The 18,230-nt window shown below is 41.5% G+C and overlaps 1 protein-coding gene across 3 annotated transcripts in view; it reads right to left on the bottom strand.

The window, feature by feature from the left end:
* Window positions 1–18,230, bottom strand: part of CCDC141 (coiled-coil domain containing 141) — a 110,376-nt gene that overhangs the window by 29,489 nt on the left and 62,657 nt on the right. For 2 of the 3 annotated variants that reach the window (XM_081855686.1, XM_081855685.1), the window contains exons 10-17: window positions 16,670–16,789; window positions 15,346–15,537; window positions 12,946–13,122; window positions 12,048–12,227; window positions 9,994–10,119; window positions 8,448–8,636; window positions 7,992–8,171; window positions 6,755–6,904 (exon numbers count right to left, since the gene is read on the bottom strand). In XM_081855686.1, coding sequence (XP_081711812.1) covers window positions 6,755–6,904; window positions 7,992–8,171; window positions 8,448–8,636; window positions 9,994–10,119; window positions 12,048–12,227; window positions 12,946–13,122; window positions 15,346–15,537; window positions 16,670–16,789 — 1,314 coding nt within the window. The remainder of the gene's footprint in view (window positions 1–6,754; window positions 6,905–7,991; window positions 8,172–8,447; window positions 8,637–9,993; window positions 10,120–12,047; window positions 12,228–12,945; window positions 13,123–15,345; window positions 15,538–16,669; window positions 16,790–18,230) is intronic. The other variant, XM_081855684.1, reaches the window with a different exon arrangement.

Below are 18,230 nucleotides of genomic sequence, written 5' to 3'. Positions count from 1 at the left end.
CCCGTACAGAGTTAAATAAAAAAAGTTATTTATACTGCAATCCTATCTACTCAAAAGTACGTCCCACTGAGTGCAATAGAACTTACTCTCGGTAGAACCACAATTACCCAGGACTCAGGAATAAAGCCCCAGTTGAATTCAAAAGTATGTACTTCGGAATATTTATGTGGTTAGGATTACACTCAATGTACATCCTGAAAACATGGGGTCCCCCCCCAAAAAAGAGAGAAAATCTCTCTCTGTGAAAGCATGTAAACCATAATTTAAATGCACTACAGGTATTTATTATTCTGAGAACAACAGTACTCTGAAAGGAAATAAGTTCCCAGGCTGAAATTTCTAAAAACTACCATGTGGAAATAGCTGGTGCACATCATCACCACTAAGACAAGTGTCAAAACCTGTAACTCCACAAAAATGCTATAATAGTGCAAATATGTACTATTTTCCGCTTGATGCAGAAGTGAGTTTCAAGACTCCTCCATTGCTATTTTCAAAGAGGGCAGGGAGTAGCCCCAAGCTGATATTCCCCTGAAACTCTTCTGCTTGTTTCCAACAGGACTGCAGACTCTGCAACATCTGCAGTATATACTTTCCACTGCATCCTCATTCTTACTTGCTTGGAGGTCTTAAAATATATGTTTGTTTCATTTTGGCCTTGCCACGTGAGCTCTAGTTTCTGACCATCAACACGATGGATGATGTCTGTCATCTAGCAACTAATGGGATGAAACTCTGGGGCATAGAATTTGATACCCACTTGAGCTTTCATAAAGGTGTCTTTGGAAAGGAATGAATAGCCTTTTGAATTTTTCTGGCAAATTAGCACTGTGCTGCAAAACTAAATGCCATGGGATGGAAGCCGATAAATCCATGCTTTTCCAGTATTTTCATGTGCTCCTTGCCAAAATAGGCAGCAGGACACCTCGTGGAGAGTGCTCAATTGATCCCAAATAACCAAATATATTTTCATTTTTACTAGCTTGAGATCTTGGGGCTTCTTGATTATTTCTGAACCAAATTTGTGTCCTATTTTTGATGGGAAGGAGAAGGCCACGCCCTAGTGTAGGAGCTGGTAGAGACCGCAAGCCGATAGGCCTCCAGGGAGGCGGGTATGTATGTTGCTGGAATGCACAAAGAGAAGTGGAGAAAGATGGAAGCTTTCCTAAGAAGTTGCAGCTATCCATGATTTTTCTTAAAAGGGCAGAGGGTGACTAATGGAAAGAATGGGAAAGAGGGGGAGGGCATGACTGGGGACCCATTAATTTAAGGCAAACTGGAAAGGAACGCACTGCAGCGCTGTCTTGAAATGAGGGTTGGGGAGGAACAAAGGGCTTTGCCATTCTGCTTCTCTCCACCTAAGTCTCTGTGCACAGTCTACCTTCAAAGCACACTTCTCCCCTCGAAGAATTCTGCACATTGTAGTTTATTGAGGGCTGCTGGGAACTGTAACTCTGTGAATGGTAAACTAGGGTGCCCGGAATCCTTTAAAGGAAAAGATGAGCTCTGAATGTGCTTTAAAGGTATAGTACAATATCGCGCTTAGACCGCAAGGCATTGTGGGAAGTAGATGGGAAGACACGGCCTCCCATTCCAGTCCTCCACAACATTCCATTGCTGTCAAAAATAATTCCAAAGTATTATTGTCTATTCTAAGCTGTGTTTGCCTCTGCATACCCTTAGTGAAAATGATCTCTTTGTGTATTCCCTGGGATATGGTACTGGGCTTTGATGTGGGAGTCCAATGTTCAAATCCTGGCTTAGACTTGAAGCTTACTAGGCAAATAATGCCAAGTCCAAGATGCCAGATGGAGCTCCAGCAATGTCTCTCTAAACAGGTTTCTCCCTGGACTTCAAGGAACTGGAGTGATTGTTTCTCATTGTGGCTTACCGCAGAGTTGTTGCAAAGATAAAGTTTATGTTAATATATGCCTAACCCTTATATAGGGCAGGAAAGAGAGCTAAATAAGTACCACACTCCTCCTCATGATCCACACTCACACCAGCCCAGAATAAATGCACTATAAACTTGAGTGTATGTGCGAGACATCTTTGAGTGCTGTCTTTACTTCCAGTTATAAATAACGCCTCCTTTTCAATATTTCATTCTCAGTTGGAGGTCCTAATTATCAATATCAATTTATCACAAACTGAATCAGTCACAACTGTCGTGTTTGGGGCCTCAGCTTCACCAAAAAACTGATTTTCAGTTTGTCGAAGTTGTCTTTTCCCCAAAAAGTGAAATTTGTACAGTGTAGGCAATGAAAGGAATCCTTTGACTGAGACATACGTCAACAAGAGAATTCTCTTTAACAATACATGTCAATTCACCAGCGTTCATTCATTCATTAATTAATCTCTCCCTCTCTCTTTTTGGCAAAGATGCATGACATGAGATCTTGTTTCAGAAGAAACTGCTTGTATGCCAAAAGATCTGCAGCTCCTGCCACTTTTCTCTTTTAGACTTAATGGGAAATCAGCTCAGATTTAGACCCTTACATTGTCCTCTGTCATGTCTTCAGCTCCAACTCAACACACGTCCCAGTCAAAGGAATGAATAGTTCTGCTTCAAGAGTGGAATTCTTTTGTGGTAGGAGAGCAATACTGCTAAGTGCTGAATTGGTCAGCATGGTCTCCTCCTAACATACCCATTTTGTTTCTGCTCTCTTCTCCAACGTACCTGTTATATTTTGGTTGCCTTTGACTGACCTGTGTAAACATCAAATAGTGGAACAAGTGCACTGGCAAGGTGGGGCAGGTGAAGCTGGTAGACTTGATGTGGCCCTACTTAAAAATAAGGCAAAAGAGAAACCTCTGCATGCATCTAACACTCCAGTACTTAGTCACCTGAAAAAAGTAAACTCCCCTCTGATTCCAATAGTAAGCAAACTTTGGGTAGCCTTCTAAGCATTTAATGAGCAATATAATTACACCACTGTAGCTGCCATGCTTTCAGCAAATTGTAATAATAAAATTTGCTGAAACCACGACGGCAACAGAAATGTATTTATGCACTTGATTGCTTCTAAGGACAGTTCTAGCTGTCCAATAAATTTTAACATGATGTGGGGCAAAGGGTCATTTGAGTTAGCCACTCACTCTTCTATTTATTGAAAAGTAGAATTGATTTTAATCAACTTTGCCCTCTAAGAAGCTTTTCTAGTGCCTTATAGACAAAATTTGTGCAGCTGTCCTGAAATATAGCTGCTTTGTCTTAGGTAAGGAATGATGGAGGGGATATGTGATGACAACTGCTGTGATTTATCACACAAGAAGGAGAAAACAAATAATAGAGAACAGGACACTATTTTAATGATCTGGTTGTCATGGTTCACAAACAAAACAGAGCAACTCACTTTTTGACCACTCGTCTAGGAAAACGGCTTTCAGGGACCAACCGTTTAATTTGGCGTTATCTCCCTAACTGATTAATGGGGGACGTTTATCTAAAACAAAGGCAATATGCAATTTAGAACAAGACTTCCAAAAGAAACAGTTTTCAACTTGTGGCAGGGTTCGGCTAAGTTGTTGTGTGGGTGGAACAAGGTCTGCTAATGCAATGGGATGTTCCTCGCCTCGCCTCTCCTCCCCCTGCCCCCCCCCCAATCTTCTCTGGAAGGTTGGGGGGGGACTCAGAAAAGGTTTAGAGGGCACACAGGGGAAAGAGAGGGGAGAAGACTGGTTGCACATGCAGACCTTGTTCCCCCTGTGCATCCCCACCACCACCAACATTGAATTCTACCCTCGGTTTTCACTGCAGGGTTGTTTGTTCCTGTGAAATAAGATGTTGCTGGTGGTGGAAGATCACCACTGTGGAACACATGGTTCTTTAAAGAGGAACGGTATAAGGACACCTCACTCTAAACCAAGCTCCACCTTGGAACTAATGTGCACGTCCAAAAGAACACAAATATTTTGAGCAATAAACATGAACGTATCTTGGGCAATACAGCATTTATGAAATCTAGTGCAGTCAATTGGAGATGTACAAAGAATGGGCAATATCCAAGCCCAGCCTACCCCGCCATGCATGATCAGGAGGACTTTCTGCTCAAGGGAGGGACAGAATTGTGCGGCTAGGCTGCTGCTGCTCCAGGAGGCCTCCTAACTTTTAGGAGGAGGACCTACAAGTCCCCATGAACAGGTATGTGCTTGTTAAGTATAACCAGCTTCCCCCCAGCTACCAGTAGTATAACATTTGTTTGCTTCTACCTGGTAGGCAATGTTCAATTTATTGTTTGATGCATGTTTTACTACTGGAGGCAAATAGAGATAAACTGCAAAGGTGACAACTAATTTAATTATTCACTGAATTTGTAACTGTCGAAGGCATTCAAGCTGACTGAACAATAGCTACAATATGCTTCATAATAAACTCACTACTTTAATTATAAAATCCTGTTGGATTAGTGCTTCTAAAGCAATATAGACAAATATAGTTACAGGGTAAAAAGGGCATCTTGCACTGCTTTATTTTATACATGAATTCTGGCAGGTTATAGCTAGCAGATGGCAAACCACCAACCACTTAGGGGACCGTCATTAATGGGATTAAACTAGTTTAAGAACATGCCATACGACTTTTAAGTGATTTATGAAGAACACTCTAACCCTTTTAAAGTTTGCACAAGAGTAGCATAACCACTGGCGGAGGAAGAGGAGTGAGGGGAATGCACCGTCTCTGGCAGCGCAATCCTGGTGGGGTGTCATCGCGGCTGCCCCCCTGCCTGCGCTGGGCGCCACACCCCTGCAGGCAATTTGCTACACCCCCAGGACATGTGCCATGCCCCCAGGACATGCGCCAGTCCCGGCCCACCTGCTCTCCACCCCCTGGTGCCAGAACATGAAGCTCCACCACTGAGCATAACATTCCTGTCCTGTGTGGCAGAATACTGCCATCATTTGTGATTGCTGGTTATGCATTAAGGCAAACACTACCCAAATTCTCGCCCAGATGACAATTTCTTTTTAATTGCATAGCCCTCTGGATTTAAAACAGCAGTCCATAAATATGTTTCGCCCTGGACCAGTTTCACGACAGGTTTAGTGGCTTTTCCTCTTTGTCGCAGAACTAAACTATGAAAGGCAAGGATGGCTACGATAAGTACTTCTAGGCTGCTCTATACTGAGAGCAAAGTAAGGAAGGTGCTGGTTGGAGACTGTTTCTGTGCTTGAAGATACAGAAACTCCCTAACAGAAGAATGAAACCAAACCTTGGCACCACTGAGGTGAAATTCACAACTTTATACAATGGTCAGTTTCACGCTTCTGTTGAGCTCAACCAGCTGGCCCAGAGGAATCAGATTCATCAAGGGAGGTGGAATTAACAGGAAGGTGAAAGAGATGGTGAGTTTGATTCTCCTGCTAAGGACTGGAAACTAGCCGAGTGCAGACAAGCTGATTGGGAAAAGTGAAATGTGATCACTAGATGTTTTATGTAGACAAGCTGAGAATAGTACCAGTTGAGAGGACAGGGGGTGGAGAGAATCGCACTTAGACACAGACATATGCATATGTCCTCATAATTAGGGTATAAGATGTTCAACTTTCCACTGCGTAACACAGAGAAGATGAAGCTTCTAATAATCTGAAAGCGTAAGAAAAATGATGGTACGTTATTGACATACTGACGCACCTAATTATGTTTAGAGAACAGCAGAGGTTTCTCATATCTAAAGGGACTTTCTGCTTGTTTATCTTGAACTATTGCCCTCTGTTCTTCGTAGCAAACTGATTTTGAAATGAAGGAAACTTTGAAATGAGCAATCCATGATATGGCATTAGAGAGGGGCATCAACTGTTCCAAGAACAAAAGTCCTTCTGATGATGTTCAAGCCTCTGGACAAATAGCTATTTGGATGACAACAACTATTAATTTATCTACTATGTCTCTATCTGTGGGAGTTGTTTGTTTGCATTTGGACACCTCTTAGGATATCATAATCAAATTTTGCATGATTGTCCCTGAGATCAAGGAGCTGATGTTCATCTGCATTATTTGGCTCCAACTGGATGCCATTTTGAATCAAGATGGTGGATTGAACATTTCAGTACTGCATTGATTTTAACCACTGATTTCAAATTCTTTGGTTTCTTAGAATTCCTCAGCAATGCTGGATACTAGTGCATCATAATGTTTGGAAGAGCTAAAAGTCCATGTAACATGTTTCACTTGGCATCTGTGCTTCAGACTGTGTACTAGAAGGCTACATTTCTGCTGTACCAAAATGCTGTTTGTGCTCGAAGTTCAGTTCAAATATCTCTGTAAGCCTATTCCACTTAACTAAACCACATAAAAGCCAAAGAACAAAATACATCTTTTCAGACTGTAGATGACACGCATGTATTTTTTTTTTCTTTTCACACGTAGAAACTAATCTCTGTATAGTAAATTAGCATATTAGAAAGGAAGTACCAGGCACGCTAAATTAGAAACATGACGACAGCTTCATTGACTACATGCAGATAACTTTTTACATGGGACAAGAGGCATTTTTAAAAAATGAACTCTGCCCTCACTATATATACCACAATAACGTGCAGTCTGGCTGTAAAACTGCAGAGAGCTGAGACCATTTCCAACCTATCTTCAAGAAAACAAGTGGCATCTCAAAAATGGGTTTGTGAATCACACCCCCCCTCATAAACTTAACCAAATAAAGGTGAAAGGATAGCTCTACTGAAGACTACTAAAGAGAAAGAAGTGAAAGGACACGACAGCTTTTGATCATTTAATATGTTTTTTTCACCAGACCTCACGTATCTCGTCTTTTGTGGTGCAGAAGTGGAGGATGTGCGACAAATCTTCCTCATACTTTTCAGCTTTGGAATCCCAGTTCACGCTGTCAGACTCAAGGGTCTTGAGCTGCTGCTGCAGGTTCTTTACAGAAACATTAAAGGAATTCTAGAATGAGATGCAGAAATCAGGCTGAAAAAGTTGGCATCAGGGGCTGCAAACTGACCTGCAACACTATTTGTTACAACAACAACAACAACAACAACAACAACAACAAATTATTATTTATACCCCGCCCATCTGGCTGGGCTTCCCCAGCCACTCTGGGTGGCTTCCAAAAAAAATTAAAATATTAAAATACTGTAATACATCAAACATTAAAAGCTACATTACTTCAGTTTTGTTATTGTCTTATATTTAAAAAAACCCTTCAATTTAAAATTAACCTATTTTACAGTAAGATTATGTTCTTCCAAGAGGTTGATGTGGTAACATTCTGGCAAGATTTGAAAATATGGGGTTCACTTCTGCATCTGCCTAAAAAAGGCGTGAAGCTTGACATTGGCATAAACTTGGGGAAATATATTCCCACCAGATTGTTCTAGTTAACTGTCTGATTTTTGTATTCTGAACCTGCTACAGTATCTTCTTTTTTTGTGTGGCACCGCTTTGAGGGATAGGAGTGAATCATGTGGCTATGTCATGGAAGATACAAACAGAGAATCCCTCTGGACAAAGAAAACATGACTCGTCGATAATACTGAATGCAGAGGAGCAACTGAGCACTGGGTCTTTGAAAGAAATTATAATCTATCATTTTGTTATTTTTATTGTGTTGTTACCATTGTGTACTCTTTATATTAGGCCCTCTATCAAACTGTACATTGAGGTACCATAGAAACATGCTTATTTGGTTTGAATGCCTGAGTCTAGTTCTGCATTAGCCCTTCTTGAATACTGAGTAATAGAAGAATATACAATTATGTGATGCTTGCTGAGCGATCCTGGCATTTAATCTCTCAGCCTGAAGGGATTTGGATGTTGCCTTTGGGTTAACTTGTAAATAGCCTAGCTCAGTCATAGAAATTGTCATATTATACAATGTGGGAAAATAGGCAATTGTCAGGTGTAATCTCTGGTATCCTTCTAAATCTGTTGTAAACAGCCCAACCCAGAAGTAATGGAGAAAATGAAGCACCATGTCCCATTATTATCCCTGCTTTCTTCCACCACTAGGGCCATTCTGTTGACTTACAGGATGTTGCACTGCTGAAATTATATCCATTCCAAGAGTGAGCGCCAATTTGTACAGGTGCCTGATATGTGCATGCTTCTCCTGAGCATTATTCAAGTGAATCTTAGCATGTGAAGTGTCACTGGGCACATCTTTCGCTTCAGGGATCTTCAGTCCTCCTGATTTTATGAGGCCTTCAAGCTGAGGAGATTAACGTATTATGTTTCATTAACAACCATTCTTCTGTTCCTCCACTTTACAATCACATGCCATTATGTCTAGGCTCAAGACATACACAAATTTGGATCTGAATCCAGAGTTAGGAGCTGGTGTATGCTTTAGTATGGTTATTATATAGTCATAGGTGCTTCGTTTAATGTGTTCATGTATGGGACACACAATACACATGCATAGCTGTAGCAAGAGAACTTCTGAGGTTAAATAAATTCTTGCCAGGTTAAAGGTGACTATACTCACTTCCTCTTTGACATGATGGAATTTGATAGTCTTGTTGAAAATGTCATCATATTCTGCCATCTTTTCCTTTATCTCCTTATGGAGATGAATAAGCTCACTTACTTTCTCAGATTTTTCCATGTCAGGCACGCCTTTCAAGCTCAGCTGCTCTGATAACTTTAATGTGTATTCCACCTCAGCATTGAGTTGCTAACAAATCAGATGCAAGAAGATTATTGAAACTTAAAAGGGAAACACACATTTAATCCAAGCAAATCACTGTTGACTTCAAGCCATTTCTTCTTCCTCCTTTTCTGAATGTGGAGTTCACACCTAGCCTGTGAATCCCCACCCCCCCTATTTCCAAAGCTAAGCCCTAACAGGCATAGATAGGCAAACTCGGCCCTCCAGATGTTTTGGGACTACAACTCCCATCATCCCTAGCCAACAGGACCAGTGGTCAGGGATGATGGAAACTGTAGTCCCAAAACATCCGGAGGGCCGAGTTTGCCTGTGCCTGGATTAAGATCTGCCTAAATTCTGCCCCACCTTTTGCATTCATGTTAAACTGGGAGTTGTCCGCTTGCTTACTTGTTGTATCTCATTGGTCTGAAAGATGGGCACATTCAAAAGGAGGACTTTTAATTCAAAATTAAATTTGTCCTCTCAGTAGCAATGGACGAATCAGTCCATTTCTCCTCCAGGCCACTTTTGTATGTGCTCATTCATAAAACTGTCATGCCATGTGTCTGCATTAATCTCTGATTTAAAAAGCAAAACAAAACACCAATCTGCATGAAAATTTGCATTGACATCCAGATTTGAATATGTATCTTCTAAATGAATTTTCTCTCCATATACATGGTTTTATACAATTTTGTTTTAGCTGAGATGTGAAATCCAAGTGGGCAACTAACTTCTGATCTGCACATTAGTCCAGAATGTTTGTAGCAAGACATTTCAGATCAGAATTCTCAGAAAAATATCTCAAGCATCCCTAACTTCTCATCTATTCTCTATATAAAGCAGATTATGGCAGAATGAGGTGGATTGTCTGGCACCTGTCTCAGGGCTTAGGCAGAAAGGGAAAACCAGAAGCTGGAAGCTGCCTGCCCAGGTTTAAATCCCTCCTGGAAATTTAGTCTCAGACTTTTATTTCTGTTTGGGGGTTTTTTCCTTTGAAGCATGCAAAACATAACTGGGGCATGGTTCTGTAACATTTCTGCCACCCAAGCTAATTTCTCCCCACTTCCTTTCCACACAAAATGCTATGTTCAATACAAACTTTATAAACAGCTTCTAGATAACTATTTCAATAATAATAATAATAAATAAAATAAACTGACACATTTTTCAACTTTGTGCAAAACAGTTTCATAAACTTACACATGTGCACCCATCCACAATACCAAAAATGTGAAGTTCTCTCTGTCACAAAATTATTAAGCACAGCATTTCTGCTGAATTTAACATGGAGTGAAAAGTTTGCTTTAGGTACTTCTAGGAGCAAGCACTTAGAAATGATTTGTTTCACACAGGGCGTGATGTGCTTAATTTCTCTTCTCACCTGAAACCGTGGCTTCATATGGTTAAATTTATTTTGCAGTTCTATAAGTACTGAGAGGTTACTCCCAAGATCAAGTGCTGTCGTAGACCTGAGCGCCTCTTGAAGAATGCTTAAGCTTTGGGTAGTCTACAATAAATAAATACAGATATGGTAATACATGCTGTTGAAGTAAGAAAAGGATCAGGATGTTTTTGCAAAAATGCAAAATAAATCTCTATAGTATACAGTACTGGAACAGTGAATGAAAACCTACACATCTTAAAAGGACACTCTCATATAAATGCAATATTGTGTGCACAGCAAGTGCTTTACCACTGAGCTGTTTTTAAATAAAATTGTTCCATGTTTCGCTGCTCCTGCCCAACTGTTTTTCATATATATATGTTTGGAAACATATTACGTATTTTGTGTTTTATGTTTTATGCTGTAAACTGCCCTGTGGTCTCTTGATGAAGGGTGCCCATTCAACCACTTCTATCTGAGGAACCCAGACTTGCAAAGTGCCATAAAATGTTCAGTTGCGTCCCGAGGCCCCCCTGAAAATAACTTCACACTGACACGTAATTTTAGTTTAAGTTATTGGGCAAAATTTAGGCCACAACTTTATTGATTGCAGCAAAGTGAGCAGTGTTGGCTTAGGCATTGGCAACAGACTATAACTGACTCCTCTCTCTGTCTGAAAGGGTAAACACCAAATGAGGGAGCAACATCGATGAAGATCAATGAAGCTCACCCTGGGGTTCCTGTGGTCCTGGCATGGCCCTAGCCCTTCAAGGGGACTTCGGACGAGATCCAGGACCCCCAGATTCCTTTACCAGAATACCCTTATTCATGGAGAAGAAGAAGAAGATTTTGGATTTGATATCCCGCTTTATCACTACCCTAAGGAGTCTCAAAGCGGCTAACATTCTCCTTTCCCTTCCTCCCCCACAACAAACACTCTGTGAGGTGAGTGGGGCTGAGAGACTTCAGAGAAGTGTGACTAGCCCAAGGTCACCTAGCAGCTGCATGTGGAGGAGCGGAGGCGCGAACCCGGTTCCCCAGATTACGAGTCTACAGCTCTCAACCACTACACCACACTGGCCGCACCTCCCCTCCCACACATTTCAATAAGCCAATACCAAACCGCTAAATCTTACAAAGTTGTGACGATTGCTAATGGGGTAGGCGAAAAGAAAGTGGCTACATCCAGTCTGCAAAATGGAAAAATTCCTAACCAGCCCCTGCTCCAAAGCAGACGACCCAATCCAAAGCAAGGCCAAATTTGCAGTACCTAAAATTAGGGAGGGAGGGCGGGTGTTCGGCAGCACGATGCAAGTTCCCCCAGTTACGCCGCGCTGCCACTTTTATAGGCCCCAGGAATCACGGCAACTGGCCCGATTGGCCGAAACACCCTGGCGGGATCCCGGGGCCCAACGGTTAAGGCTTGAGCCACGCCTGGCAACAACTCTCCCAGTGGGAGTGGCTTAGGGGCCTGCGACAACCAGGACCCTCATTAAAAGGATCCCATTTCCAAATCTGTAAGAAGTCATTATTTTGGTGTGGTGGCACCTATGCTTTGGAACGCCTTGTCTATTTTATTTATTTGCTTTGGCAGGCAACTTTCATATTGTTCTAAACACATTTAGAAAACTTATTTATTTCAGCAATTCTAGACACATGTGCGCACATTTTTAAAACAAAAAATAAGATATGCTAATTTTATGTGAAGTTTATTGAAAATTATCTTGCTGTTTTTGTTATGAGCAACTCTTAGAGAGTTTTCTGATTAAGCAGCCTATACATTTTTAAATACCTAATACAATAAAAAATGTACTGCCATTAGGAATAAAGAGGGATTGTTTTAAAAGTTCAACTACTGTAGTTTATTATCCTCCTGAATATACTTTGCTCGTTCAGGATATTTCTTACTTGTGACAAGTATTGATTTTGATTTGGGGCCTGTTAAGTGTTTCTCTGATCAGCTTAGACAAAATCAAAATCACTGGTAGCCCATAAGACACCATAAAAACTTCAAGCAGAAAGTCAGAAACAACCACATATTCTTCACTTACCATTTTAAATTGTTCATTAAATTTCCCACACTGCTGCTTGATGGATTTCACTTGATTCATATTAAGCTTCCACGTTGCCCACAGCTGTGTCAATTCTTCCTTCTCTTTGTTCAGAATATCAATAGTATGTTCAGTTACTTGCACAACACTTCCCACATTGAGTATTAGATTCTCGTTTATCTGTTGAATGAAGAATTAAGAAAAAAAAATTCTGAGGGGGGTGGAATCTAATTTTTGATACTTCCAAATCCCCATAATAGTAAGAGCCAAGAAAAAGCCAAAATTTCCTTCAGCCTCCACTTTTAAGATACCAAGAACTCCCACTTTGTGGTATAGAAAAGGAAGAGAAATCTGAACCCTTTCTCTTCCATAATATTTTATTGCACGTGGAAACAAAGCCCATGAAGTCTATGATGCCAGCCTTATCCCTAACCTAACTAGCTTATTTTTCCTTTTTGCCATTTTATCATACTTCTCTTCGATGTTGGATAAATAAGCAAACAATCTCTCTTCTAAGCTTCCCTTCCTTGAGTTCTTACTTGTGTATGTGATTTCTCAATTGTAAGGTTAGTCCACTGTACATTGATGCTGGCCCACATACTTGTGATACTCAGATGGCTTCCTTGCTTTTGTCTATTAGTCCATCTAGCCCAATATTGTCTACAGTGATCGCCAGCTGTATCTGGAGATACCTGGGATTGAACCTGGGACATTTTATCCACAGCACACATGCTCTACCACTGAGCTGTCTTTTGAGAAATGGTTCCCTGTTTCCCTGATCCTTCCCAGCTATTTTCAATATGTATATGTTTGGAAATATTTTGGGGGAAATGGCGCCAAGATTTTTAATGGGGGTCAATGCTGAAGTCAGCGAATAAAGCATCGCTGAGAGACTCACCATGTTTACTAAATTTAGAAAGTCATGTCCCATGTCTTGAGTGGAAAGAATCTTCTTTAAAACCATCTGCCACTGGTCGTCAGCTGACTGTAGCAAAGCCTCATTTTTAGCTTCACTATCTTCTTGGACGGCCTCCGTTATATAGAATTCCTTCAGCCTCTGAGCATCACCTCCGACCTAAGGGGGTAGAAATAAGTGAGTGTAGGTAACCTGTACATTTATGTTGGAGTTTCTCTGTGATTAACTCTGGCTGTATAATCCTTGAATCCCTTCGCTGAAGTCAACGGAAAGTAAATACAGTGGTACCTCGGGTTACATATGCTTCAGGTTACAGACTGCTAACCCAGAAATAGTGCTTCAGGGTAAGAACTTTGATTCAGGATGAGAACAGAAATCGTGCTCCGGCGGCGCAGCAGCAGCAGGAGGCCCCATTAGCTAAAGTGGTCTTCAGGTTAAGAACAGTTTCAGGTTAAGAACGGACCTCCGGAACGAATTAAATACTTAATCCATGGTACCACTGTAAAGCAATTGTTCAAGAACTCACTATCTTATTTGTTGTACATTTTCAAATTAATTTCATCCTTAGTTAAAATGGAAAGGGATGCCGTGCCAATTTTTCCCCACGGAGTTTGGAGTTCACAACTCCAAACTTCAGAAAACTGGGAACGGGTGGGGATTTATCTTTGTAAAACTTTGGGCACTTCGTAGTCTCTTTTGAGATAATTTTATTCCATTTAAAGGGACTTTGCCCAAGTGCATCATGGGTAGATCCTTTTTGAACAGCCACTATATAATTATTTCCTGCGAGGGCTGATGATCCTTTAAATGCGCTTACTGTGCACTCTCAAATTCTCTGAGCCATCAGAAGTCTCAGGGGCAGCATTTACTAGGCTATGGCTCCCTTTGGTGGAGGCCTCGTCACTAGCAATGCCGAAAGTTTTTGTAATATCTGATTTACTTACACACTAAGTGGGGTGTCATTGTCGGTGGAGGCTTTTACACTGCTAGTGGCCTAGTGAGGTAGCAGACCTCCTAACTGCAATCAGATTTCTAGAGAGGTGTGCCTGCCATGTCCCACCGTGCTTTCAGGGTTCAGCTCTCTGTCTCTGGGTGTTTCCAGATGACCTACTTATTTATCATTCATCCTAATTATTATTATTATTGGCAGGGAGGTTACATGATGGCTTTCTCCAGTGTATTCCCCCATCACTGATCTTATTGCAAAAAGTTTGATCTTTTAAGAACGTGGGCTTGTTGTCCAAGACCTCTCAAGGATTGTGAAACCTGAATTTGCCAGAATGCGATTGAATCCCACCTTGAAAACAGAGACTGTTTGAAAGTACCCTCTGTATCATTCTGTTTTCCTGTTTCTCTCATGCTCTCAAAGTGTAGTTTATTTTGGTAGTTTTCACACTCAATCACATACACTCGCTTCTCAAATCAGGGAATCACCTTCTCATAGCTTTCACATTCAAATAGTTTCACAGATCTCTGAATCAAGAAACCATATTCTAAAAGCCAGTTCCTAGACAGAGGCATTCACTGAGTACTAAAGTAACATCTGCCAGTCATTCTGGTCCTTCAAGAGACTTTAGTCAAATCTTAGACTCTGACCAAATATAGTCTTAGAACAAAACCGCTGCAATAATTAATTCCCCTTGCCAGGGATGCCAACTTGAATATAGTCGTACATCGAAAGTCGAACGGAATCCATTCCAGAAGTCCGTTCAACTTCCAATATGTTTGGAAACCAAGGCACGGCTTCCAATTGGCTGCAGGAAGCTCCTGCAGCCAATCGGAAGCCACAGAACCCACGCCAGACATTTGGGTTCCAAAGAACATTCTCAAACTGGAACACTCACTTCCAGGTTTGCGGCATTCGGGGACCAAAACATTCGACTCGCAAGGCGTTCCAACTTCCAAGGTACGACTGTAAAATATTGGGGGGGGGGGCAGGCAAGCCCTGCCCCGCATAACCGATCACATGACGTAGTGCACACACACCATTTGAATGGCAATGCCCATCAACTGGGGCATATTTTATTGGGGGTGCTGAAGACCCCTTGGCCCCTAGAAGTTGGTTACTATGCCCCCTACAATACTCAGATAACCATCTCATAGGTACTGGGGAGCTCGTAGTTTATTGCATTACGTTCTAAACAACATTGGTCCGTACCACCTACACAAGTGTGAGCAACCTGTGTCCCTCTGTCTAATTTTATGTGGGTAACAAGGAGGGATGATGGCAGAAAGTGAGAATGAGAGAAAGAAAAGCATCTACTTTGGGCTGTGGCCCCACCCACCGCTGGCTTCCACTGACCCCAGCCCCCTTCACCAATGGCATGCAGCCCCTGACAGATTACCCCGAGGGAATATGACTCTCAAGTGGGGGGAAAGTACCTCATCGGATGACTTCAAAAATTCTACATACGGCTTCAGGATTTCCAGTTTTGAGCTAATATTTCTGTTAAGTGTTGTCAGTTCTTCATTCAGGAGGTCAGTTTTGTTAGAGAAAACGGCCACTTCTGTGGTTTCCAGTTCTTCCATCTCTTTAAAAATTCTCACAGCTAATTCCAGTTCAATTGCCATCTCCTGCAGCAGCATAAACAGAGAAATATAACGTGTAATGTGCACATTCGAATTGGCCTACCAAAAACTGGGCCACTCCTTGAAGATTTGCAACTCATCTATACCCCCTACCCTCAGGTTAAAAAAACAAAACAACTCCCTCCGCATAAACAATTTTAGGATATTAGCGATGGCAAAAAGTGTTTCCACTTGTGCGGAGTGGGATAACCATTCCCCTCTCCCCGCCAAGATTTCCTATATCTACCACAGCACTTCCTGAGGGTTGGAGGACCCTAAGCATTATGGGATCTGTCGCCAAGGTCTGTAGTAGGTTTGAGTGGGTGGGAGTTGTGATGGCAGATTTAAATAAAAAACAAAAATTAAAGTATAATATTACAATATTGAAAAATAATATGAAATGTGCTTAATATTAATTCTTCCAGCACCATGTCTCTGAAAGGTTAAGGGACCCCTGACCATTAGGTCCAATCGTGGCCAACTCTGGGGTTGCGGCACTCATCTCGCTTTACTGGCCAAGGGAGCCGGCATAAAGCTTCTGGGTCATGTGGCCAGCATGACTAAGCCGCTTCTGGCGAACCAGAGCAGCGCACAGAAACGCCATTTAGCTTCCCGCCAGAGCGGTACCTATTTATCTACTTGCACTCTGATGTGCTATCGAACTGCTAGGTTGGCAGGAGCAGGGACTGAGCAATGGGAGCTTACCCCTTTGTGGGGATTTGAACCGCCCACCTTCTGATCGGCAAGTCCTAGGCTCTGTGGTTTAATCCACAGTGTCACCCGCGTCCCATGTCTCTAAGCAACCATAAAAAAAGCAATTTTAAAATCAGTCTTGCTAAAACATTTCTTGCATTGCAGGGGGTCGGGATAGATGACCCTTCCAACTCTATGATTACAGCTTTCATCCCAGCCAGCAGGGATAATGGGAGTTGTAATCAGGCAGCTTCTAGAGGACCACAAGTTCCTTATCCCTGGCGTAATGGGGCTCTGTTCATTGCAAGATTCTTCACTGGTGTGCAGGACTGGTGTAGAAAAGCAAGCCATTCTTGAAGTACGTGGGGAAATTTGCACAGTAATAACATATGGCTCAACACCGGGGGTTTTTTAAAAAAACATGCAGTGTAAAAAAGTATTTTACCTTAGTTTGATTTGCCAGCTCTAAGTATTTGTTCAGAACTTTCTCTGATTCAGGGACAGATGATCCAGGATTTATTGCAGCTGAGACTATTGGACCAACGTTCTTAATCTTTGTAGAGGCCTTTGGTTTTGAATAAAAATAACCAGTTAAAAACATTGAACTACTAATTTGCATGCCACCAAGGCTTGTTTTGGACATAATGGCATAATTACGGGCTAGAAGTCTTCACTGTGATGTAGGTATAAGCATGCCACAGGTAGAGAAGTTTTGATAGGGGAGTGCTTTCAGATAAGTGATTCTCCCACATGCGTTGTAAAATGGCACAATTCTTTGAAAGAGTGTGCCATGTGTCACCACATATATTTGAGTTAGTAAAAATGACACCATATAGTTAAAAATGAAGGCATGTTCAACTGTTCCTTTTTGTGGGCAGAGATTTTGCATGTGCACGATTAAGACTACAAAGACATATATGCTGAAATGCCTAACCTCTAACTACATTTCCAGCATTACGATTCAAACACATATTAGTTACTGTTTCATTAGCCAAAAGTAAAAAGTAGCCTGGATAACTAATTTCACAAACTCTCTTCCCTTCATAAGAACACTCTCTTCATTTTTAAACTGAGTACATTTTCGAGTCTTTGGCCTTATGGCTTGTGGACGTAATTGCGCATCATGCACATAAATTTACATTTGTGACAGCATGAATGGAAAAATAGCCATGATGGCTTAGCATATAGAATTATATTGTATATATAGCCATTATGAGGATTCATTCCTGTTGCACATTTTTAGAAGCATCTAAATTGGATTAAGCTGTGTCTACCAAATGCCAGGGTTGATTTTAGCATGCAGCAAATATTTCATAGTGTTCTATGTTAGTAGAGAACTGTACTAGAAAACACCTATTATGGTTATAAAGGGTAGTCACATTCCCCATAGAAGCAAGAAGCATTCATTATATCTCAAATTTCAGAAAGCATTCCCCAATTTTGTGAATGTCTTTTTTTTTTTACAACAATGATCAAAAGCAATTTTTTTTCCACTTGTAAGACAGGTATTAGGTGGTACTCTGCCTAAATGAAACACAATCTGCATAATTAATTCGGTATAAAACAATTGTTTTCAATGAAGGGCTTCAGGATGTTTCTACAATAACAGTGAGTGTGAAGTCCTGGCAGGGCAATAGAAGCTGACGGGACACTTTGAAAGCAAAACAGGCTCTGTGTTCAGTGCAGCTGTCCTCTCCCCAACAAGGTTGGTCATGGAAGACCAACTAGACTTGAGAGAGACTCAGACCACTTATACACCCTACCTTTAAAGCACAAATGAAGCCCATTCATTCCGAAGAAGAAGAAGAAGAAGAAGAAGAAGAAGAAGAAGAAGAAGAGTAGTAGTAGTTTGGATTTGATACCCCGCTTTATCACTACCCGAAGGGGTCTCAAAGCGGCTAACATTCTCCTTTCCCTTCCTCCCCCACAACAAACACTCTGCGAGGTGAGTGAGGCTGAGGGACTCCAGAGAAGTGTGACTAGCCCAAAATCACCCAGCAGCTGCA

Source organism: Podarcis erhardii (assembly GCF_964252035.2).
Source record: "Podarcis erhardii genome assembly, chromosome: 1".
Lineage (NCBI taxonomy): Eukaryota > Metazoa > Chordata > Lepidosauria > Squamata > Lacertidae > Podarcis > Podarcis erhardii.
Note: the sequence above shows the minus strand (reverse complement) of the source record. Positions and strands in the feature narration are given on the sequence as shown.